Genomic DNA, 25,355 nt, shown 5'->3' on the forward strand with positions numbered 1-25,355 from the left:
TAATGCAAGGCATTTTTACTATTATGAGAACTACACTTTCCCTACACTTTCATCATTGCATATCTTTAAAGAAAAGTTGAGTAATACTGCTTGACAATATCAAGTAAAATTGTACACCTGTCAAAGAGACAAGACAGCTGTACTTCTTTTTAGTTGTGGAAGCACTGTTCATTGTTATTAACCTAATATTTAAAGTTTTTTCAAATAGTGTGCAGTATATCAGCAAATAAATTTGAATTTTTACAGAACTTTAAGCAATATATAGACTTTATACCTAGTCCTATTAAAAATGACTGTTTTCAGAGAACCAAACAAAACATGAAGCGATTTTTATCTAGCTTTATAACATAAGCTGAACCAAGCTACTGAGAATTACATCAACGCTTTCTGACGACTTCCTAAATAATAAAAAACAAGTAAGAACACCGAGTAGCTGCACGGGGAAGGCATCGACCAGGGAGAATACGTACAAGCAACCGCGTCGTGCTGCTTTGCCTCTGCGGCTGCAGTGGATGGAGCACGCAAATTCTGGTTCTCGCTGCCGGATACGGCTGCTCCCATCACGTCTCCCATCCAAACCCGTCAAACGAGTCATGACTGATGCCAAACCACGGCGCTGCCCTGTAAGCGAAAAAGGGCGTCTGACTGCCTGCCGGCGAGGCTGGGGCACGGAGGTGGCCCCAGGGCACGGCCGGCCGCGGGGCACCGAAGCGGGCGGGCCGACCGGCTGAGGCACGGCGCTGCACAGCACCTGCCGCAGGCGGGGGCCGCCATCGTTGCTCTGGGCTCAGGAGTGAGGCTAGCCCGCCACCGCCCATGTTTCTCCTCCCGCAGCGGCAGCGAGCCCCTGGCCCGCCCCGCCGAGGCCGAAGGTAGCCGTTAAACCGCTCCGGCAGCACGCGGGCTCGCACCGCCCGGCCGCCAAGCGAGGAAGGGAGAGTGGCTCCCGCCACCTCCGCTTCTCCTCGCTCTCCCGCAGGGCCGCTACGGCTCGCGGCCGGGCAGCGCCCGTAGCACCGGTACCTCGGCCCCGCGCCGCGCCCTCCACCTGCCCTCGCAGCCGCTTTACCGGTTGGAAATCGCTCCTCGCGCCGCTCCGCCACCCGCACCGCCCACCGCCCGCAGGCGCATGCGCGGCGCATACAAGTCCCGCCCTTCTCCTTCCCCTCCACCCCGGTTCTACCCCCTCTGCTGCGCGAAACCGTGACCGCGCGAGGCAGCAGCGGCGTTGTAAAGGGCGGGCGCGCGCGTTTCTGTGAGGCTCTCCCCGCCCCCGAGGGCGCACGTGACCCAGCTCTGCCCCGCCCCCCCTCCTCGCGCGCAGCGGGTGAAGCAACACGACTTTGTTTAGAAGAGTTCTGTGCGCGCGCGTGGCTCCGCGCGGCAGGGGGGGCAGCGCGCGGGAGTTGCACGGGGCGCTGCGCGCCTGCGCCGCCTGTCCACGCGCAAAAGCTCGGAGAGGGCGTGGCCGGGAGGAGAAAACCCCCTTCGGCCCCGCGGCGCCCCCTTCTCTCCCCTCCCCCCGCCGCGCCGGCGCCGCCGCCCCGGGCCCCCCGAGCGGTAAGGGAGCGCCAGCTGGCTCCGCCAAGCGGCGCTGCCGCCGGCCACCGAGTAACGGCCGCCCCGCCCTTGGCCCCGCCCCCCGGCATGTCCCCACCCCCGCGGGCCCTGCCCCCTCCCCTCCTCCTGCCGCCGCCGCTGCTGCCAGCGCAGCCTGGACTGAAGCGAACTCCGGAGCGAACTGAGGAGAAGTGAGGAGGCGGCGGCGGGGCTGAGACTCACCAGCCACAGGCAGCGGCGGCGGGAGGGCGGGCGGGCGGGAGGCGGAGAGGAGGACACGCCAGGCGCAGCGCGGCGGCAACAACAGCGTCGTCGGCGGCAACAGCGGAGAGACACCGGCGGCGGCTCCTCGGAAGCGGCAGCCGCGCCAGCAGCGCCCGCCCGCCCCGCTCGTCCCCTCCCTCCCCCGCCGCGGAGACAGGGGGCAGCGCCGAGAGGAGAAGCCGGGCTCAGCGTGTGTGTGCGCGGGAGGAGGAGGAGGAGGGGGGACACGCCGAAGACTGCGCCGGCCGAGGGCGCACGGAGCAGGGAAGCGGCGGCGGCACCGAGAGGCGGCGGCGGGTCCTTGTGCCCGGGGAGGAGGGCGCAGCCCGCACGGGGGTTTCTGCCGAGTTTCCTCTTTTTTTCGGCCCTTCGGACTCGGCGGCGGGTCTGCGTTTGTCTCCGGATTTGAATCCTCCTCCTCCTCCTCCTTCCTCGGGGAAGCTCCCCTCCCCGCCCCCTCCCCTCCCCCACCGCCTCCCTGCCCGCCCGGATCCAGCCGGGCGCCCCGTGCCGCGGTCGCGTTGCTCGGCGGAGCTGCTGCGGGCGCTCGCCGTCTCTGCGCGGGCTTGGAATATGGTTGGGGAAATGGAAACCAAGGAGAAGCCGAAGCCGAGCCCCGATTACCTGATGCAGCTGATGAACGACAAGAAGCTGATGAGCAGCCTCCCCAACTTCTGCGGGATCTTCAACCACCTCGAGAGGCTGCTGGACGAAGGTAAAGGCGCTCGCTTGGTCGCCCCCTCCCCCGCTCCGCCGCCCTGCCCTGCCTCCCCCCCTCCCCCGGGCCTCCGCGGCGCTCCCGGGATCCCGCTCGGCCCCTCGCCCCAGCCCTGGCCGGGCGGCGGGGGGAGCCCGGGGCCTGTTTCCCTCTCCCCGCTCCTCTCCGCACGCTCTCGGGCCCCGGCTGGAGAGCCGAAAACAAAGGGGAAGTGCGGGCTCTCCCCGCCCTGGCTGCTGCCGTGTGGTGCCGGGGGACTGGTGAGCGAGTGGGAGGGGGAAGAGGCAGCCCCGGCCGCACGGGTCCCCACTCCCTCCTGGGGTTTCTTTTCCCCTATTTTTTTTTTTTCTTTTTCCCTTCCCCACGCCGTCTCCGAAAACCGGGGGAAGGGTAACCACGGCACGGAGGGGAGGGAGCGAGGAGAGGAGCTCAGGAATGTGCTCTGGGGGAAGGCAGGGAGGAGGGGAAGGCAGGCAGGCGGCACGGCACGGCGGAGCGCGGCGCGGCGCTCCCCTCCCTCCCGCGGCGGCGGGGAGCGGGGTCCGGTGCGGCGCCCTGCGGGGAGCGCTGGTCGGCCCGGCCGGAGGGCCCCGAGCGGGGTGGGGGGGCGGGTTGGGAGGGTGTTTGGTTTCGAGATTTGGCTGTTCTGGAAGCTGCTTGAACTTGAATGACTAAGGCGGAGGGGGCTGAGCTCTTTCTTCAGCTCCAGCACTACCCCACCCCGAACTGGCCACAAACTAATTATAATTTTCGTATATTGCGAGGCAGGCGAACAAATTCTTCTTTCAGCTCTCCTTACCTTTTAAAGAAACTAACTTGCAAGAGTCCTACGTGTGACTTTTAGTGAAGGGAAAAAAAAATTACGAAATTGCCTCGTTTACTCCAGCTACCGCTGCCCCAGCCTTGTACCCCGTTCGTGCTTAGAGGGGCGAGGGGCTGCTCCTGTGGGTTGACCCTCTTATTTTTTTTTTCTTAACTAGCTCCCTTTAAGGTTGAGTGCTTTTACAAATAAATAATCACATTTTGGAAATGAAAAAAATAAAGTATATGCTGGGAACTTCATTTGTCCCATGTATCTTCCCACTACAGTAGCAGGCCCATTGTGTTAAAAATAAGGTGATACACATGCTCTTAGTATCTTCAATTCTTTTTATGCTTGGGTTCACAGGGTTGCTTTTCTTGTTAAAAGCATTTCCTTTCTTACCACTTTGAACCTGGGCTTTCTGGAGAGTTAGAGTTTGCTTAATCGTGTTTGGTAGCTTTGTAAAATACGATAAAAGCATAAATTACTTAGGCAGTTTCAACTTGTTGGGATTGTTAGCATGAAATACTGAATTTCGAGATTTAGAGTTAGGATTCTTGTTTTCAGATGTATTCCTCCTCATTAAAAGAAGTTTGGGAAGTTGTTGACCTCGGAAGATGAAAGAGCTGGTTATATTTGGTAGAACAACTCCCCGCCCTCTCCCAAGACTGTAAAAATGAGATAGTGACTGTAGTACAACAAAAAATAGCATACCAGGAAAATAATACCTTCTGAAATAAATAATAGAGGAGTAAAAAAAAAAAAAAGCAACATGAAAAACAACACAGTGAAGAATACTGAAAGATGGATCGTGCAAAGTGATATAATGGGATATTCTGTTTTTATTTTCAAGACTCTTGGTGAAATTTGAGTTCATGTTGAAGCTAATATGCATGTGAAAATTAAAACTAGTTAAAACTTATGTTCTGGGTCACCACAGCAAACAACCTCTTCAGAATAGTTAGATTTACAACACACATCAAGAAGAAACTTGACTGAGAGGACTTCTTTTTTAGCACAAATGAGCCTTCCGGAGGTTTGATGTCGGATTTTTAAATTGGTGAATCTCTTCAACTTAAAGTATTTGGCCAGAGGATGCCTGAAACTTTTCGGTTTGTTTTTTTTTTTTTTTTGGTCTGAGAACAAAAGAAAGAAAGAAAAACATTTCACCATGCGAAAAGGCAAATGAAAATGGAATGTCTGAAATCCTTGCGCCTTTTAATATATTTTTAAATAGCGAAAGCTCTGGAAATATGTTTTGTGAAGTATTGGCATTCCAAAATGAGGGCTTTGGAGACTTGCTGAAAGAGTTTAAGGATTCTGTTGGAGGTATTCTTCACGCTCTTCTTTAAAAGAAAAATAAATAAAATAGAATTTGTGTTTCTAAATAGTCTCAGGAAGATGTCTGCTGTCCCTTTAAGCCTTTCTGCTTTTCCTGTTTACGTTGGCAGTTGGGTGGAAGTATTGTGGAGGCAGAAAACTTTTTGGAATGTTGAAAAAATGTTTCATGCAAATCTAGTAAATTGCTTCGAGACTTCAAAATTTGAACACTAAGGGGCGCCAGTTATTTTTTTTTCTGAGACGTGAGCCTGGCCTCTGAACACCATCACTGCCTTGAGCCGTGAAAATTAACACATCTATTAGAAGATACCAAAGAATGACAAAGTACTTGTGGATTTGTTCGGGTATCTATGTTCACGTGGACTTACAGATATTGTCTGCTTACATGCAGTATTATTAATATGTAGGTAGAGTAGTCAATAGCAATGAACAGTTGAGAAGTTGGAACAACTGTTGTTCTGTAAAACACCTTTCCTGGTTACCAAAGGGGCACCGTGTTAAATGTTGTGGAGCTATATGCTACACAGACATCCTCCAGAAGGGTTCTCTAGTTTTCTAGAAAGGTCTGCAAGATTTAGAATGCCTACTTAAAAGTGTAATACTTGATAGTTTCATCAGTTGTTTCATGTCACCTTTGAGAATACCAAATATTATGGGCAGGTGTGTGTATATATATATTTATCTCTCTCTAAAAATAGAGTGTTCACATACCCTCTGCCCGTGCCCCTCCTGCAATTTGGTTTGCTTCTTCTGGTTTGTTTTGTGCTTTAGATAGGTGGTGTTTGTGTGGTTGTTTTGTTTTAGTTACTATATGGCCGTTTTCCTGAAGGTTTTGTTTATGCTTGAGAAGAACAATATTACGATCAGCTTTTGTCTTCTAGTTTGTACTAGTTAAATTGAAGAAATAGTCACAACCCTAAGAATTCAAACAAATGAAACATGGCATTGCTTTCTCTCTTGGAATGCTAGGGGTTAGTTTATTTATTTATTTTTACATGACAGTATTTAAAACCAAAACTCAAATAGGCCTGTGTTGCAATTACTTCTAATTGTATGCAACAGACATAGAAATAGACCTGTTGGTTTAGATGAAGAACAGCACGTATAATCTGAGTGGGTTTCAGAATGTACATTTACTTTTTTTGGTCCTTTTCTGTGCTGTGTATGTTATCCAAAACACATTTTCCACTGTCCCAGTGTTCGATATTTGAAAATTGTAGTGCTTAACTTAGTAGATGGTCTCTGCCTTACGGCATTTGGTTTTGAAGATCAGCTTAAATGTGAGAGGTATATGGAGGAAACTTCAAAAAAAAACCCAACTAATTTATAATAAAATATTAAAGTCACAGTTTTGTTTAAGGCACCGATATTTTTGCATATATGTGCTTTCAACTTCTTATGTGTATTACTGTAGATTAACAAGGATGTTTAAAGTGCACATCATAATAACTAGGAAGCTGGATTGTTTTTATCAGACTAGTGCAAACCTGTGGGAAGAGAGGGCTCTTCCTGAATGTGGAATAGGCTTTATTTCCTGTCATTGTTTGCACCATCAAATGTGACCTGATTTTTTTGCATTTCAGCTTCTCAGATACTAACTTTCATGATTCTAACCTAGACTGTTTTTTTCTGACTATTTGTGTATTTTAATGGTGCCATTTGTGGAAGAATGAAGTTGTACCTCTTTTCTTGCACTATATATTTTAAACTCTGCAATTGCATTCTTATCTATTGAAATTACTGAGGTAACAATTAGCTGAGATCTGAGTAGTGTAATTTGTATATTTACTCTTTTTTTTTCTTGGACCTGTAAGTGGTCAGAATGTTGTACTTGATCGGAATGAGCACAGATCAAAACTATGGTCTGGCCTTTTTTAAAAAAGTATTGATGCAGGCCTTACTGGGAATTCATTTCTCCTCTGTAAACTATACACCAAAAATCTCTGCCTTCCTGTCAAACTTGTCTTGAATGTGGCTTAAAAGTGTGTCTACTTTTAAATATAAATTAAGCCATGCATCTAGCTTTTGGAGATAAATGTAATTTCATGTCTTTCTGACTAGCGGTTATAACAACGCCAACTGTAAAAACGTCTGGGTAGGGATTAAGGAGCATATTTTTTTATTGGATGTTGCTTTTTCTGTTCACTCTGTTCACTGAGAAAAGTGCATGTGAATTTGCAGAGCTCGGTGCCCAAAACTGAAGTTTTTCTATCAATGTCTTAACCAAAATGTCTGCATGAGTTAGGACTAAAGAGCTGTGCTCTGGTGTTGTAAATAAGTTCTTTCTGAGATGTTTTCTGGTTACTTTTGCACATGACCTTATTGTTTGTGATTATGTAAATGTAGCCTGTGCTTAGTGAGGGTTTTGCTGACTTGTCAGATTTGATGAAGGGGCATTGGCCACATTAGCATGACTATTTTTCAGTTGTATCAGGTCTTGCAATAGAACCTCATTATTTCCTTACAAACCGTGCCTCTTAATGCAAAGTGCAGAGAAGAATTTTCTTCAGGGTGAAGGCCTTATATAGGTTTTTGCCCAGACAGTCCCAGGCTAATTTTTGGATTTGGAGTTTTAACATTAAAATTGTACAAAACAGCATGCAACAAGAGCATCCAGTGTTGTTTGTGTGCTCTTTATCAATAGTGCTCTTTTGATTCTGGTTCTTTACTCAAATGTAAATCTTAAGGTAATGGTCTGAGGCAGATTTATGATTGTCACATAATAATGAGGCTGTCGAGCTTTTAGAACTCGTGTGTTCAAAAACTTCACAGGAGTTGTTCTGAGGTGTGTTTTTGTTGTTGTAATTCTTTGGCAGCCTCTTATAACATCAAAACAAAAGCTCCATTGCACTTAGGAAAAGGTTTATTTTTTTTAAGCTTGGGGAAGAATATTTAAAATCCGCCCCCCCGCGATCCCAATAGTTCAGATCTTTTTAAAAGAAGTTATTTTTGGAACTGCAACATTCATAGGATTGCAGTCACCTGGTGTGTATCTTAAAAATCTGTGTGGTGTTTTGACTGATAAAAGTTCTAAGTTAGTAAAGCAGTTATTTTAATCTTATGTTTTGAAAGCAGTTTTGTTCACTGTTGCGTACCAATAATTTATTATTAAGATGTCTGTCATCAGAGGGTTTTTTTAAGAGGAACCATAGTAGATGTAGTTCTATACGAGAACTGCTGACATATTTGTCCTTAAATTGTGAGAGACTTGTTTGAATTTTTCATGATTTTTGTTTTGTGTTACTTATTCCTTAAGGCTAGAATTGCATTGCATTTTCCTCATCTGAAGTTATACGCAATAGTTTCCAAAGTAAGTAGTGTCCTATAAAAATGTCTTGCTACTGATTAGATTAGGGAGTGGCATGTGATGTTTTTGTAGTGCAGAAAGGAAAAACTGAAGGTGTGTTGGTTAGTAGTAAAGTGAGGGGAAAAAAAACCCAAACAAATCAGCAACAACTGAGAAACGGTAGATTTTAAGAGCGCGCTTAGAATGTCTTATTTATGAAAATGAAATTTACATGCATCGAAAGAGAAAAGGCCATGTCAGAGAAAAGTTGCTGGTGTTTGGTGAGCAGTGTTCATGTGAAGAGAAGCCTGGACATGAATAGTTACTTTTGTAGATCAGTAGCTTTTTTTGACCAGGTTTCAGTCCTGAAGTTAAAACTTTCTTTCAGTGAGTACTCTAAACAATGCCAAATCAGGAACAGGATATTACAGTGATTTGAATTCTGTAACTTTGGTAGAAAAGCAGGTACATTTGAATTGTCTTTAATTACTGTCTGTAACCTTAAAATATTCTTCTTTTTGGAGAATGCATACTGATACAGATATCCTGTTAATTAGATGTATTATTAGAGGCTGATCTAGTGTATAGTCTGCGGCTGACTGACAGAATAGGCCTGTGTTCATGTTAATTACCGGACCATCCTGTCAGCTCAGGCTGATTGAAGTACAGCAGGAGTCTGCCATGGAGACTGATGGTTTGTATTCGACTGCTTATATGGAATGTCGGGGGAGTGAGAGACGGGGGAGACAAGGAAAGCCGGGAAAGCTGTGAAGCAACGAAATGCCCTCACTGACCCTTGTCTTTATTGAAACATAACTTGCAACTTCTTATTTGGGCTCTCTGAATTTTTCTATATTGATTTTTATCAAAATGCATGTTATGAAAATCTTCTGTTGATGTTTTATTGACATTTAATAAGCCAGTCCTAAGAAAATTAGTAGGAACAGTGAAATTGCCAGTGTTTTTAATCTCATTATGCTTAGTGCAATTGGTTAGGTCAGTAGAAGTACCATGGAAGATGTTTGTGGCTTTGTAGCAGGAGGATCTAGATCTGTGAAGGACACTACAGCTGAGACACATGATGGGTGAGTGTTTATAACCTGAGTTATAAACTCAGATTATATACTTTGCTGTGGTGAGACAAGGAGTTGGGTTGCTGGAAGTTAAGCAACATTACATTTTGACTTGAGAATATATCCCATGTTACTTTGTGCAGTGCAGGTAAAGCAGTCTTTGGGTTTCTTTTGGTTGTTTTTTGTGGAAACACTTCATAGAAATGAAGCTAGCTTTTCAATCGCAGAGCTTAGTTTTTTGAGACAATTTATGCTTGAATGAGCAAAGCAACCATGACAGCTTTAAAGAAATAATACGCATCTTCATTAGCAGAGCTACCCCTCCATGGTGTAGCTGTTGTTTCCATGGGAAAGGTGCCTGTTGCAGGCCAGTTGGGTGTCTCAGAACAACAAGGTGGTACAAGTTCAAGTGCTTCTGCTCAGGCACTTGTTACTAAACCTGTGTTGTCTGGGTCCAGTGCTAGAAGTTGCAGCTTTTTAGATACTCTCCAGCTGTTTTAGTAGGTGTTAGTGCTCAGAATGAGTGTGGAAACACTAGACAAGTGTGGGTTGTTTTTTGTTTTGTTTTGGTTTTTTTATTATCATGGTATAAAATACTGAGTAAAAATTGAAAACATGTTTCCAATTACTTTTTATTTGAGAATTGATTTTCATACTTGGTGTCAAAATAGTAAATTTTGCTTCTCAGTTCATTGCAGAACATCATTCTCTTAAAGGGAAACAGCAATAGGTAGCTATTAATGGATTTTCTTTTAGCATTTTTGGTGGTGTATAGTTGATTGAATAGCATGCTGGAAGTAATTCATTTTTTAAATCAGTTTAAAAAATATTTTTGACTTTTGCAATTTCACCTGAATACTTGTACTTTACTTCATAGTGTAGTGGAGAAGATTTTTCTGTACATCTAGGACAGAGTGTACCAGAGCAATGTTTTGATACATTTTAATTTCATTGCATTTCATTCCTGGAAGTGCATGGGCAGGAAGGGCCTCAGGATACCCCCTTTCTAAAGGGAATAAACCAGGAAGCAATTTGTATGATAACTGGCTGACATCTGAGCTATTAACAGTGGAGAAGTTAACACTTTTAATGGTATATAACCTGGGAAGTTAACACTTTTAATGGTATATAACTTTATAAATGTTTGTGCTTCTTTAAGACTTGATTTGAAAGGGAAAAAAATTCCCAGCATGACAAACAAGTAACATCTTGTTACTTTGCTGGGAAATTATGTTAGTGTAGTTCTGGGGGGTAATGCATCAGAGTGGCTGCTGATGTCAGAGCACAGGCAGGAGATGATAATACAGTATTCTATACAATTTTCTGGTGGACCAGTTTCTGGTTTAAAAGGTCAGCTGATATTTTGGACTGGTCAGGGGTTTTTTGAGTTTGTTTTGATGTGGTGCTGGCTTTCTTTTTAGATCAGAGCTATGATCAAACTCACCATATGTGATCTCAGAGTGCTTGTGTTGGCACAAAGGCTGAGGTGGCTCAATACTGAAGATATAGAGCAGAGCCTTGGGGAGAGTGCATTTGCTTAAACATTTACTTTAAAGTCTGAAACCACTAATTGATGTCAACTGATTGTGCATCTACTCCTTTCAAAATTTTAAGGACGTGACTATTTTCAGACTAGCTGACACTAGATGGAAGTCAGACTTTGCTGAACTCTTTAAGTCCTTTAGCTGTTGAAATAATGAACCGTATTATTTTGTCTAGTTCAGATTAAAGGACTGTTTTAGAAACCTCTGTAACTATTACTTGGTTGAAACATCCTATCCTAACTGCAGTATATTTTCTTCATTACTGTCTAGAAGGTACAGTACGCCTGAAATAATAAAAAGTAAGCAGCAGATCCATCTAGCACAAGTATTAATAAAAACTTAATGTTCTGGTTCATATCTTTCAATGGCAACTGAACTAAAACATTCAGTTGATGTTGCATAATGCTTCCATTTATTTATCAGGCTTTGAAGCTATAGCAAACCGGTTAATATTCTTCTTAATACAGCTTAATCTAATAACCCACAAATAATTATACAAAAAGTTAATGCATCATTTTCAATTTCTAGATGCAGAGCAAGCCAAATCCACTTCTGTTTGCTGTGGAATGTCTTCAGTTTCTTTGCAGGAATGGAGAGGAGTACACAAGGAAAAATTCTACTATATAGAATATAATACGAGCTGGTGCTGTTTTCTTTTAGAGCAATGTTGTTCATCTGTGTGTAGGGCTTTTAGATACTTTCAGTTTGTCTCATTTTGAAGGAGCATGAGCTGTACTTCTATGTCAGAAATTTAACATGGGATGTTTTTTAAAAAAGTTGTCAAACTGTTGTCATTTCCCCCCTCCTTCCTTCAAACCTTCCAGACTAACTTTGCCTAAATACTACATGTACAATCTATTGACAGGTGTGTTCTCAAACAGTTAGTTTGTGTGTTAAAGTTGAACGTTAAAATGCTGTAATAGGCTCAGCTGTCTTGTTTAAAGTATGTTTTTGCTGTGAAGATTGTGCAGTGAGAAAATGGTGCATGTTAGATGATTGTAGAGACAAGTTGTTGGTAGCTCTTTAATTGCTTGCTTAAGTATTGTATCATCTATAAAGATAAGCGTAGTTGGAGAGGCTTATATATAGTCAGTTTACGAGAAAATTACTACTACTTTAAATCACTCGAGGCTTTTATGGAAATCTGATACTGCCTGTGAATCAACCTGAAGCAAGACTGCTTATACAGATTCTTTTGTTCCCACTTTTCACATAGTTCTGTCAACTTTGCGATCAACCGGTAAATAGACTTGAACAAAATCTAGGCATAGATGATATGGTAGGAATCAGAAATTAATTCTAACCAAGATTCTATCAGGAAGACAGATTATATATGTATTAAAATGTCTTGAGCGGAAGACTGATAGTACTTCTCAGGTATAGAATTAGTGGCTGCAGTTGCTTTTAGAAGGGAAATATATTTAGCTGTTGTAATAACATGTTTACAGAGATTTGAGTCTCATATTTTGAAATTTCTTGCAATGCATTTGTGCTTTGTTGATAAATTTTGTGACAAGACTATCATAATCCTTTGGGAAAAAATCTGGAACAAACATTATCTAAAGATCAAATCTGCCTTGGAGGAAACTTCAAAAAGTACAGGTGACTTTCTTGAGAAAAGCTTATTAAGCTTATGGACTTCAAAGAAACTTTTTTAGAGATCTGCAACATTTAAGAAATATACTGATATTTTGAGGAACAGGAGGAGAAAAACTTCCCTATATCAGTTTAATATGGGGTTAATTGAGGTTGAATTCCATATGGATCAAAGTACTTCCAATTTCTAATAATTCTGGTGTAGCTTCTAGGGAAGCAAGGAATTGTGTGGAAGCTCTGTCTATAGGTAATGAGGTACCTAAGCCTAGTGCCTATTGATTTAGTAACTGTATTTTAGTCATAACTATTCATGAGGAAGCTTTTTGGTTCCAAATGGGAGGTTTACTGCACACTGAGGGCACTTGGTAGTGCCGGGTTTTAATACTGTTAAGTGTCTTCAGAACGGTATTCTTGCGTCAGCCTCAGATTAACATAAGATGAATAACAGAGCAATTCATCACCTAGGCAGCTCTGAAGAGTGTCAGCAAGAAAGCTGACGATGATGAATTGGGGAGAAATGGATGCTGCGGTAGATCACCCCTCTAGCTAGCTCGGGAGTATTGAGGGATGGCCGGTGGTATTTAGGTGTATGCTGGGTAATTAAGTGAGGAGGGACTGGGCTCCTTTGCTTGGCTGAATAGAAAAGAAACATCCCATCTACAATTTAAGATGGTTACTAAATTCAGCAGCATAAAATGACAGATGGGCCACTGGTTTGTGCTTTATTGAAAAGATTTGCATCAATCTTTAGGACTGATAAATGTGAGTGAAGTATTGAAGACAAATTCCTGAACTTCCCTTGATATTTGCAATCTCAGCAACCTTTTTGGCAATATGAATTTGGCTAAGTTACCTTTGAAACAGTTTTAGTTTATTCTGAACTTAATTTTGCCTCAAGTTTTGCACTAACTTGTCTTTTATCTTACAGCTTTTAGTTACTGGTGACTTTCAGGTTTTTTTGTTTGGTGGTGTTTTTTTTGTTTGTTTGTTTGTTTTGGTTTTGTTTGTTTGTTTGTTTTTAGGATAAAGAAAGTAGTTGTGAATTTGAGGGGGTTAAGCCAGAAATAAACTTAAGTGGTTTTTGTCATGTGCGTAGGTCTTTCTAATCTCATTTAATATGGTTTGTGCTAAAATTGTTTTTGACCACTCATTGTGGTATCAAATTGTTGAACACTTGATATGTGGAGAACAGTTTGAAGTAATAACATTCAAGTTCTTAACTTTGTGAAGGCTATTTGTATGGATTTTTTTCTGCTTAGTTACTGTAGGTAACTAACTCTACATGTACAGCCTTTCTCAGCTCTGAGTAGAATTCATTACTGAAATCAGTATTGGAGACAAGCATTTCGGTATGTCATATAGTAGTCATAACTAGTATAGTATTAATATAATGTCAAGTTACAGTATAAATTGCTACACAGATCAAACTACATTTTTAGTATGTTTTTCTCCTCCGGATTAAGCAACTTGGCTGCTGAAAGGTTTGAGTGATTGTTAATAACTAAAATGTGTTCCTGAACAATCAGAAGGATATGTTCTCTTTTTATTAAAACTTCTGTTGTGTGCTCTTCGTGTTAAATTTGAGATACAAAGGCAGGATACTAGTAAAGTACTAACACTGAAGGAGCCTTTTCCTAGCCTAGTTAAAGATCAGTAGTTTCTTGTAGTATGTAATATATATAGGTGAACCACAGCTTATGCTGCTATAAACATTTCTCTTTTTTTTTTTTTTTTTTTTAAGATGAAGGAATGAATATTGCGAGTAATGAAACCTGGATAATTTCTAGGCTGTTAAACTAATGAATAAAACAACGCCACAAATATGCAGATACTATGCACCTATCAATGTTGATACCATGAAAAAATTGACAGAAAGGGTACAGTATCTTTTAAGACCGTATTGCTATATAAGTAACTATAAAAATTGTATTACATATTGATCTTGAAACTGTTCATAAAATAATTCTATGAAAGGAGCAGAAAAATTCGAATACATTTTCTTGAAGTACCTGTATTTTAAACTGAAATGTCTTTCTGCCCAGGAAATGTTTCCAGTTTACAAAAATAATGGAACAATTTAAGTTAGCCTTCAGACATTATAAGATTATACACTATGCTTGATTTGGGAAAGGAGAATAACGCTGAGATACAGAGGTGTCAGTAACTGTTGTGTGGGATCCGAAGTAGCATGTCATCGGGTTTGGATCATCTGTTTGGCAAAACTTTTCCTTAGGATGAGAGAGATGGAGTAACTTTATATTGAAGTTAGTGTTTTTACAATCTAATAAAAATTTCCTCTGCATGTACTGTCTTTTTCCAGCTTAACCTATGCTGGTTTTCCTTGTGCTTGTCACACTGAGCTGCTCTAACCACTCCTTGTCCTAACCTTTTTTGACATAGCAAAGGATTACAAAGCAGGCATATTTCATTTTGCAGCACCATCAGTGAAACTTTGCAGTCACTTGCACAAAAAGTAACATCAAAGAGATTTTTTTTTCCCTAAACTTAATTCTTAGGAGTTTATATTTTGTTGTTGCATGGAAACAAAATAGTGTTTGAAATGAGACCTCTGAGACCACGTTCTCTGAAGTAGACAGCATCTTTTTTTAGCTTGCAAAGTTAATTGAGCTAAGTGAAAAGCAATACAAGTTAACCAGAATGGTGTTTTTCAATCTGCGATTTCCAGAACTACTGCCTATGAAGAGTCGCTGAAGATAACAAAGAAAGAGGAATAGGCTATGCTGAGCCTTCACCTCTTTTAGGAACTTTTTGTTAATCTCTAAATGGAAGAGGTTGAAGACCACTGGTTCAAAGGCATTTTCATTATAGCAATTGTCCTTGTCTGTGGGCCAAAGTAAAATTTTGAAAGATGAAACTTCAAGGAGATCACAAAAACAAATTGCGTTTACCATTATGTAAATGGAAACTTGTTTCACATATCTGCATTTATTCTTTTCTTAGGACTTCCTGCTGTTACATGTTTACTAAACTAGGGAGTATGCTGATGTTTTTTCCAGGTGAGATGTAGCGAATCTAATTATATTTATCAGTAGAGTCCAGTTTGGAGCACTGGAAGTCCACAATATTAACATGTTAATTGCCAAGAATAGTTATAAGAACTAAATTCTGTTTGGTATGCTATTATTATAGAATAATTTCAGTAGTGAAGTGTCTTTAAAGGCATCTGTAGCTTTCAATTTTAATTCTATTAAAATAGCCACACTATTGTCATTCATGAACAAGGATATTAAAGCAAATTCCAAATGGTTAGCTGAAAATATTTCAGGAGATGTTTTCTTTCAGTGTTTCAACATTGCCCTGGTCCACACACTGCTTTCCACACGCCGCTCCCCCCCGCCCCGCCCCGGCCCCGATGGACAGCCCTATGAGCTGATGGCACCTGTTTGGTGTTAGTGATAAATGAACTTTGGAGGAAATATAACAAAATGTAACTTAAAACAGTGTTTAATATGTAGTAATCCAGGTCCATATCCTGCCTGTGCCATTCCTATGCCATTCTTTAAATCAATCCTGAATATAAGGTCATAATTTGTAAGGTCCTTTATTGTGAATTTAGCAGAAGGATGAAACTAGTGTGATTCTAATCTATATTGTATTAGAAGCTTATAAAATTGTGTTTAAAAATTACACATGATTTATAGTTAGCATTCAGTTGAAATATTGAATGCTTAATTTGTATGCTGAGTGGCACTTTTTTGACTTTTTTGTTCCTAAAAGAGGCTGTTCTTAAATTCCCTGGAATTTCTCAGCTGAAGAGAAAATTGATGATTCTGTAGATACTCTGTAAAAACTTACATTATCTTCAACATTTTAATTCTATAGGTAGCATAGATCTTGGCTACCAGACCGGTAAAATAAATACTAGTTTTGTTTAATGTTCTCTATCTGTTTCTACCATGCATGAGTATAGACACAGATGCACTTTTTTTTTCCCCCAGCTTTCCCTCTCCCTTTCTTTCTCTTGTAGCAGTGGTACTACTTACTACCTGTTTCTAACAGTAAATGGAAATGGATTACCTAGTTATGGACAAGATTTAATATTATTAGAAATTTTTTTTTTTCTGATGTAATTAAAAATTATACATAAGATTGCTCTAGTTGTAAAGCCAAAGGGTAAGTGGGAGAGTCTGCTGTTTTAGACTTCATGTATCTGTCAGTTTTTAATGTGCTTTAATTAACTGAAAAGTTCTCTTTGTGAATGAAGCATGTTTTGTGTAGTTTAGAAATTTACTAATTTTTACTTTTAAGTATTTTTGTTAAAACTGTCTCATTTTAATAAACATAATGTAAATGTATTTTTATTTTTTGATAACGAAAATAAAATTCTTCTGCTTTAAAATCTATTCTTAAAATACAATGTTCACATTTACTTATAGAACATGGTGGATATCATCATGCAAAGTATCGTTACAAATTTTTTTCATACTGATTGTTGCTTGTCTTCTGAAATTTACTGATGGCGTGCAGAGCATTTTGTTTTATAATAAACCACACTTCGGTTAATTCTACAGACTTTTACAAAACAGTAATCCTTTTCTCATCGTGGTTTCAGTTAGAAAAGCTCCTATCTCAGCTTTTGCTGTAATGGCAAGAGGTAAACACTGATGTGGCATTATCTTATCTAGTTGATAATTTCATCTAATAGTCCCGGAACTTGATGTGCCAATTGTTAAATGCACTCGGCTGTGAAATAATGGGAATTTCAGCTTGCAAATACCAAGCTATTGTTTTCAATAAAGTTGAGTTGAAATCAGCTCTCTGTGCTGCATTGCAGTGGAAACCAATTAATTACAATGTGACAAGATGCCATTTTTTATTGCCAAAATAAAGTTTCTAGTATTATTCTGCAATAGGAACAAATGCTTGGCAGTTCTCTTTGAAAGTTAATTTTATAGTCAGATAGGCTAAAGAACCTTTAGTTGTTTAACTTTCATTTTTAGAGTTCATGTTTTTGAAATGGCTTCTCAGATGATGTCTCTTAATTTACACTACTGCTAATGCTCTGCAATATGTCTTTTATTAGTCATTGAGGTCTGGATGGTACTTCCATTCTATTTCATGTGACCCATCCGATATGGTGCAAAAACCTCTGCTCTGCAAGATTTAATAATTTCTGACATGTGCCCATGATTTACTCTTTTTTTTTTTTTTGACTACGGTCAGTTAGATATTGGAGATCTATGGTTTAACAGGTTTTTCTTATGTTTTCTCAATGCATGTAAGACTTGATCAGAACAACGTAATTATTTATAGTGTTATTATTTTCACTTATGTGGCCACATAAAGTGGAATGAGTTAGGAAGATATTGCAGGATAATTCAACTGTGGAATTACAGTTTGCTTGTCTGATAACAAAGTATTTTTGAAAAATGGTGCAAGAGAAATGCACCTTTTGAAATGCAACATTAGTAGATACAACTGAGTAATACTTAAATAATCTAATGTGAAATTAAGTCATACTGTGCATGTAGATTGGTTATTTCTAATACAATTTGATTATGTGTCAGTGTGACCAATACAGCTCTTTTACAGGCTAAAATGACACTCTTGTACTTTTTTGCTAGAATACTAAGGGCTTCATATTTTTAATTGCTGATTTTATGTGATCTTTAATTGTTTTACTCTAATCTGAAGTCTTCAGTTGATGAAGCACAAACCAAAATGAATGTAACTCCTGTTCTTAATAAAGATATGACATGTGGCTTTTAGTCAGCTCTTATTCCTGTTGGTAGTTATCACTTTGCTCCTTATTGTTTTCAGTAGTATGCTTTTGGTTTTAAAGAAAAATTTTATTACGTCGTACTTAGCTCAAGTAGCATTTATAAAAAGAAGCAAAGTGAAGATAGGGCATTTCTTTTGATTCTTAGCAGAGAAAGACATTAAAACATGTAATGTAGTTTGCTTGAATTGTGTTCGCCCCTATGACTTCCATATCAAGAGAGAGCAGATATTTGTAGTTAGTTTGTTGTGGGTTTTTTTTTGTTTGTTTGTTTGTTGTGTGGTTTTTTTTTTTTTTCTTTTTTCTTTCCCCTTTCTGAATACTTTTCAGTCTTGCCCCAAAATTTTAAGGAAAAGTAGATCATGCTGAGGTGGGATAAAATAGTGAAATTTGAAAACAAAGTTGTGGGAAAGGAAACAATAAGAAGAGAAAATGTACGTTAAAAAAAAAAACAAACCACAACAACAAAAAACGCCTAAACTCCTGTAGAGGGTTTACTAAAAAATACAAATATTTCAAGACAATTTCCTGTATTTTAGTAAGGAGTGCAAGGGTGTGTGTGAAGGTATAGTCAATACGAGGACTGATTTTATTCTCAGAAATGTTTTGATTAGCACAAGTAGACAAGTTTAATGTTAATATGTTTGTCTGTAAGCCTTCGACTTCTAGAAACACTTAATGTAGGCGGTGATGGTGGCTTTTACTGAAAAAGTTGAACTAAAGGTACCACCTGTGAAGAACTCCCTCTGAGGTATACCCGCTGTTAGGGCTTTTTCATGTGAGTGATAGGCCTTTGCATTACATTGGAGACGCTAATGTCTGAATGGATGTGATGGCTGCCTTGGAATGATGCTGCTGTTAGCAGTGAAAAATGTCTTCCTTACAATTCTTGTGCAGCAGGCCGTGGAGTGCAGCACATTTTTATAATAAAGGTGATGAATTTAATCGCAAACTGGCAGCCAAATGGAAATTGCAGACCTTGATACTGGGAGAAAATTGCCTATAAAGCAACTCCTGAGAGAGCAGGCTTTAAATTTATCCACCCATTTCGACATTGAGGAGAACATAGGAATTGCAGAGTATTTTGCTTGGCCTGTTTAGTCCAGACGGATGATGCTTCAGTCTTCCTTTATTTAAGAACTAGATACAGCATTGTGTTGCCTTTTTTTTTTTTTTCCCCTTAAATAAAATTGACCTTGCTGCTTAAACTTTACATAGTAGAGGGTTTCATAAAAATCTGTTCCTTTATTAGCTTGTAATTTGCTCCTGTTATAAAGTAGGACCTAATATGCATTATTAATTGAAACTTACCAACTGCTTCATGGATTTTCCCTTATGTCAGATGTAACCCTAATGTGATTTGAGTTTAAAAAAAAAGCATACCCATGTATTTGAAGGCTATTTGCTGCATTATACTGATGTGAAAAGCAATGCCGTAAATGATTTAACTAGTCTTGAAGTCCCACTGGAAGTAGAATACTTTTTCTAATAGTATGTCATATAATTTCTGATACAGGTGCAGCATTTTTCAAAATTGTTGGTACTGATACATTTCAGCAAGTCATCCTCTTAATATCTAATTTTTGGTGGTGCCGAAAATTCCTGTATGATAAGTAGGAACTGAATTTACAAATATGATTCCCATATCTGGTAAGCACTATATTAAAAAAAGAAGATAAAACATTCTTTAGGGAGCTTACTAAAAGATTGTATGTTTATCATCTGTTCATACAAATAATTGCAAGTAAGTTCCTTTAGAAATATCTGATTTCGTTAGACACTTAACGCACTGCAACACTTTTGGATTGCTCTTTTGGGTGTTTTGGGAAGTGGCCATCATTCAGGCAGAATTAAGAATGAGTAGCATTAGATTTTGTCACTGTCTTCAAGGTGAACAGAATAGGAACACTTAATGGCAAAATATTAAGTGTGGCATTTGGAACAATCTGGTAAGGATATTATTTAAACATTTCATTGGTCCAGTTTCTGCTTTTAAATGAAATCAGAAACATAGTCTGTACTAGAATGATTCTCTTGGTTATATGATCCCTAAGGTAAAATTCCCAAAGGTAAAATATGGCCTGATCCCTGGGCCAACATGAAGAATCTTTTTACCAAGTGTATAAAACAAGAACTGTAAATTTCTTACTCTCAATTTAACTTTGTTCTGCCCTTTAGAAAATCAAACCTTTGCTTAAAGTATAGATTTGTAGTAAAAGAAGATGAATGGTTGACTAGTTCTTGAATGTATTTTCACCATTTTGGATTATTTCTGTTTTTCTATAGAAAATACAGACTAAAATTTCTATGGAATATATTTTCTGTATACATTTCTGTATTAATTTTTGGTCACAGGAAGAGCATGGCCTAACTTGCTTGTAGAGTAGCATTTATAATCTAGTTTTATGTTATGTTAATATTCTGAGACTGCGGTAGATTCACATGAACACATTAACTGGACTTCTAGGCTTCTTGTAAGAGGGATCAGCTTTTCCTCAGAATTCTTGTTTTACTGCAGGTAGACAAGTTCAGATGCATACGGACATCTAGAGTTAGCTGGTATCCCTTTCACTCCTGTTCGTGTGCTTTTTATTACTTTCTGACTGTGAACATGCAGAGATTCCCATTCAATTAGGAAAGATCAAGTGCAGGTTTTGGGTAGAGTTGAAATCAGAGTGTGTATGCTGAGTTAACAGAAAAAGAGATTATGTCCAACCTGCCTACTGCAAAATAACTGCAGGACCTATTTATTTATTTATTTTTATTACTAGAAAACCTTGGAGAGAAATTATGGAAGATGGTTTTGAACTAATTTAGTAGCTTGATGATTCAAAAAGGAGATTCTTGTTTGAGAAGGTGTCCCTGTTAGTTCCGTTCTGCTAATTCTGGTGTTTGGTGGATTCTTCAGTGATCTGTTTCAGCTCAGTAACCTGGAAGAAAGCTGATGAAGCAAAACAGAGAAAAGGTTTGAATAGTCTTTTGCTCTGTGAGTTGAATTGGCTTACTATGCAGAGCTGGTGTGAGAGATGTTCAGGAACTCTGCAGCTGGAAGTGAGAAGACAGACAGTGATGACATCATTTCTCAGCGTTCAAAGGAAGGAGAAGTAGTACAGCAAAACAGACTTTTCAGAGCAATGCTCTTCTGATGGTCCAGATTTCTGATTTCTTCTGGACTTCTGTGTGTAATTTGGGATATACAGTCTCCTTCCTTTAGAGTAATGAGCTGTCTTGTAGTGTCTAACATTTCATAGCTTTCATAAGTATTATTGTTTAGCTTCTGTTTTGCTTTGTTGATTGAAAGCTCTGTTTTCAGTTTGTCCCTAGTAAATATGTATCTTGGCATTTGTCATTAATAAAGACTTTTAAATAGGGCATCCAGTCATTCCAAAGTTTAGGAATTAATCTGCATCTGATTGTTGGCCAGAATATGTTAAACTGAGAATTTACGTATTTTGAGAAATCATTATGAAAAACTCAGAGGTCCTTTTTTTTTTTTTTTTTGTTCTTAGTATTTCATTGAGATGTTTTTAAAAACAAAAATGCCACCCCTCCAGCCCCCCTTTAAACTTTTTCTCTTTCATGTTCTTAACCAGATCTGAAAGTTATATTAGGAGCAGATTATTTCAGAAAGAGAAGATTGTTTAGTACTGTTTGCTTAAGTATGGAAGGAACTAAAACATTGACATGAAGTTGTGAACCTGTAAAATTGGATGGGCCTTTTGGTTACTTTTCTTGCAAGAATGGAAAATGATGAGAAGCAGACAGGAAACTGAGTTACTTTGCAGTTTTACTGACTGCTGCTACTTTTCTAAGTGGGCAAAATTCAGTTTACTGAAATGCAGAAACAGAGTTAATTTTAGTAAGTTTCTCCAATACAAGCTATGTGATTGACAATCTCGAAATAATTTGGCAAAATCTTGGTAAATATGAGAAGTAGGTTGCTTAAATACACTGGTCTCCTGATACCAATTTAAAACTTTAATTTAGGATCTCCTAACAGTATTGGAAGTTCTGAAGAGGTGTCCAGATATCTAAATAATTTGCTTTTCTCCTTCATCATGCAGTCAGCAATACCTCCATGTTTCACTTTAGTTTCATTGCTGACCTAAAGGGGAAGTATTGCAGGTGACAGAGATTATTCCTCAAAATATTATGTCTTTGTTGTTGTTGTTATTAATTTGCATCTTGAGGAGTTGAGGGTTGATGGCAGCCACTTAACCTGGCTGGAGTGCAAAGCCCTCAATATTTGTCCCCATTTGAAGTGCACAGCTAGAATTACAGTTCACTCTTAAATTTTTGTGATTTTTTTTTTCTTTTGTTTGTTTTTGTTTTGCTTTTAATTTTGAGAGGAAACATGACAGTTGATACCAATAATGTTGCTGCCTTTCAAAACTGAAAAAATATACCAACCAATATCTTTTCATTCAATACTTACAACATTAATGAGAGAAACTATTAGAATTTGCTCACGTAAGCTTTTCCTGGCAAACTGAAATGTATTCAGCATGCACCCAGGCTGTTTAGAATAGTAATTATAACTAGTGTTACTGCTTGTATTTCCAGTTCCTTGCTACACTGTATGGAGCTTTATAAAGGGTAGAGTGCTTGTTGGTACTTTTAAAGAACACTTCACTGTATGATAGTCTGCTTCTGTTTTCTGTAAGAAAATAATGTCGAAATGAGCTTTTAAAGTGTCAGTGATGGACAGAGAACCCAAAAAAGCTCTTCTGTGCTCTTCTGTGGGGTTTTTGTTGGTTTGGTGGTTGGGTTTCTTTTTTAACACAGCACAATGTAATTTAAAGCAGTCAAGCTCTTATCAGATGCTCTGCAGGTCTGGTGGCAGGAGAGGATTGACTATTTGCCTATGCTTTTTTCTTTATCCTTCAAAGATGATTTCAAAAGAGAATTGTTTCCGCCTGCAGCCGGTATGTGGGAACAGGTGGGTTAAAAAGTTAGAGGGAAGGAGACAGAGACTTGCAACAAATAGAAGCCTGAAAGACTGTTTCAGGTTTTGGCTGCTTTTGTGTTCAGTGCTTATAAAAACAAGTCTTGAATGCTAAATGGAGAAAGTCAAACTTTCCTACTGTCGTTCACAGAATCACAGAATGTTAGGGATTGAAGGGACCTCAAAAGATCATCTAGTCCAATCCCCCTGCCGGAGCAGGAACACCCAGATGAGGCTACACAGGAATGTGTCCAGGCGGGTTTTGAATGTCTCCAAAGAAGGAGACTCCACAACCCCCTTGGGCAGCCTGTTCCAGTGTTCTGTTACCCTCACTGAGAAGAAGTTTCTTCTCAAATTTAAGTGGAACCTCTTGTGTTTCAGTTTGAACCCATTACACCTTGTCCTGTCATTGGTTGTCACCGAGAAGAGCCTGGCTCCATCCTCCTGACACTCACCCTTTATATAGTTGTAAACATTAATAAGGTCACCCCTCAGTCTCCTCCAAACTAAAGAGACCCAGCTCCCTCAGCCTTTCTTCATAAGGGAGATGCTCCACTCCCTTAATCATCTTTGTTGCCCTGTGCTGGACTCTCTCCAGCAGTTCCCTGTCCTTCTTGAACTGAGGGGCCCAGAACTGGACACAATATTCCAGATGGGGTCTCACCAGGGCAGACGGGAAGGAGAACCTCTCTTGACCTACTAACCTCTCCCCTTCTAATACACCCCAGGATGCCATTGGCCTTCCTGGCCACAAGGGCACAGTGCTGGCTCATGGTCATCCTGCTGTCTACCAGGACCCCAGGGTCCCTTTCCCCTATGCTGCTCTCTAACAGGTCATTCCCCAACTTATACTGGAACCTGGGGTTGTTCCTGGCACATGCAGTACTGTACACTTTCCCTTGTTATATTTCATTAAATCTTTCCCCGCTCAACTCTCCAGCCTGTCCAGGTCTTGCTGGATGGCAGCACAGCCTTCTGGCATGTCAGCCACTCCTCCCAGCTTGATGTCATCAGCAAACATAGTAGGTGTTAAAATTTTATTTCCCTTCTAGTAATGTAGCCTCAGCTATATGCCATTAGTAGTTCTGCATGGCTCCGATTTAATGAGCAATGGTTCTTCGGCTCAGGCAGAATATGGTTCTGAGCAATTAATGCTGGAAGCAGTAGTGTAAACTGGTGTGTAGTTGAGGCGTCATCTTGGTTCTGTTTCAGTACCCCGTGTTTAAAGTTGAAATACATTTTAGCATAGTGGGGGTGGTGGTGGTGGCGGGAGGGGGGGAGCAGGGAGGGTTATTTGTGTGTAGGGATTTGTGTTTGTGTGATTTATTTATTAATTTATTTGTGGTGTCGTTTGCAGAAGGTGATTTTCCTTAAGATGTATTGAGATAAACCATTAAATAAAATTCAGATAGTGACTTTATGGGCAGCAAATTTGATGTTATCTTCCGCTGTAGTATCTAGTGGAACACTATCACACTGAAAATAAATATTCTGTTAATATGATACCAGTAATCCTAGTATTTTTCATGTATAAATTGAAATCCTGTTTCAGTCATCCAGACATGGATGTGTTTCTGAAGAGGTGTATGAGTTATGTGATGTAACGCTGCAGATATGACCTGGAATGTGTTGTGCTGTCATATGTCTTTTAAGTAGCTCTGATACAACTTAAGCATGAGGTTGCATTATATATTCCACTAAATGACCTCTTTTATTGTATGTAACTTTGCAGAATTACTTACAACTTTTCATGTCAAGTGTGTGGGTTAGACTGAGCTATACTAAAAGCTTGAATTAAAACAGAAAATATTTTCAAGAAAGAATGAACATGGGGGAAAAGTCTTAATATTTTAAAACAAAAAATACATTTAAATTTGCTCTGAGAGGTTGCTGAGTGCTTTTATCATTTTGTCTAGCAGTCTTCCCAGATTCAAATGAAACACATCGAATGTTTTAATTTGAGCACTTCAGTGTCCAAACTGTCCTGCTGAGTATGTTCTGCACCTCCAGCTAGTTTCTCGTATGGTGCTGTCTTACCGTGGACAGGTATGCCATGCCTCAACCTGAGCAGGCCATGTAATGGAAGCTGTCGGTTTTGGTGTACCTGGGGAGTGGACTTGAGAGAATTGACGCACTTCCCTGTGTTGTGAGCAATTGGCTTGTTCTCTTCTGAAATTTCAGCTTTTAAGAAGATTTTTTTTTTTTTTTTTAAAGTCAGGAAGATACTGTGTTTGGATAAAAGCTCTGATGATGTAGCCATCCTTCATGTTTTGCATATTGTTCAGAAGTGTAAGAGAATGTTGGGTGGGAACTAGAACTGACTGAAGAACTGAAGGAATGAAGAATCATATCTTACATAGGTAAAAAATGGGATTTGAGTGGGGAGAAAAGACTGTTTGGGAGCAGGAGAGTGTTTGGGGTGAGAAAAATAGCTGAAAGGATTTGTCTACTAGAGGAAACTGCTTTCCAGAGCCTGGAGTAAACCC

General features: G+C 40.0%; 1 protein-coding gene across 7 annotated transcripts in view; it reads left to right on the top strand.

Moving 5' to 3' along the window:
- The first annotated feature begins 1,761 nt into the window (after window positions 1-1,761).
- Window positions 1,762-25,355, top strand: part of QKI (QKI, KH domain containing RNA binding) — a 156,710-nt gene continuing 133,116 nt past the window's right edge. For all 7 annotated transcript variants that reach the window (XM_080341360.1, XM_080341361.1, XM_080341359.1 and 4 more), the window contains exon 1: window positions 1,762-2,539. In XM_080341360.1, the coding sequence (XP_080197486.1) occupies window positions 2,398-2,539 (142 nt within the window). In that variant the 5' untranslated portion in view covers window positions 1,762-2,397. The remainder of the gene's footprint in view (window positions 2,540-25,355) is intronic.

The sequence above is a fragment of the Nesoenas mayeri genome, assembly GCF_963082525.1.
Source record: "Nesoenas mayeri genome assembly, chromosome: 3".
Classification (NCBI taxonomy): domain Eukaryota; kingdom Metazoa; phylum Chordata; class Aves; order Columbiformes; family Columbidae; genus Nesoenas; species Nesoenas mayeri.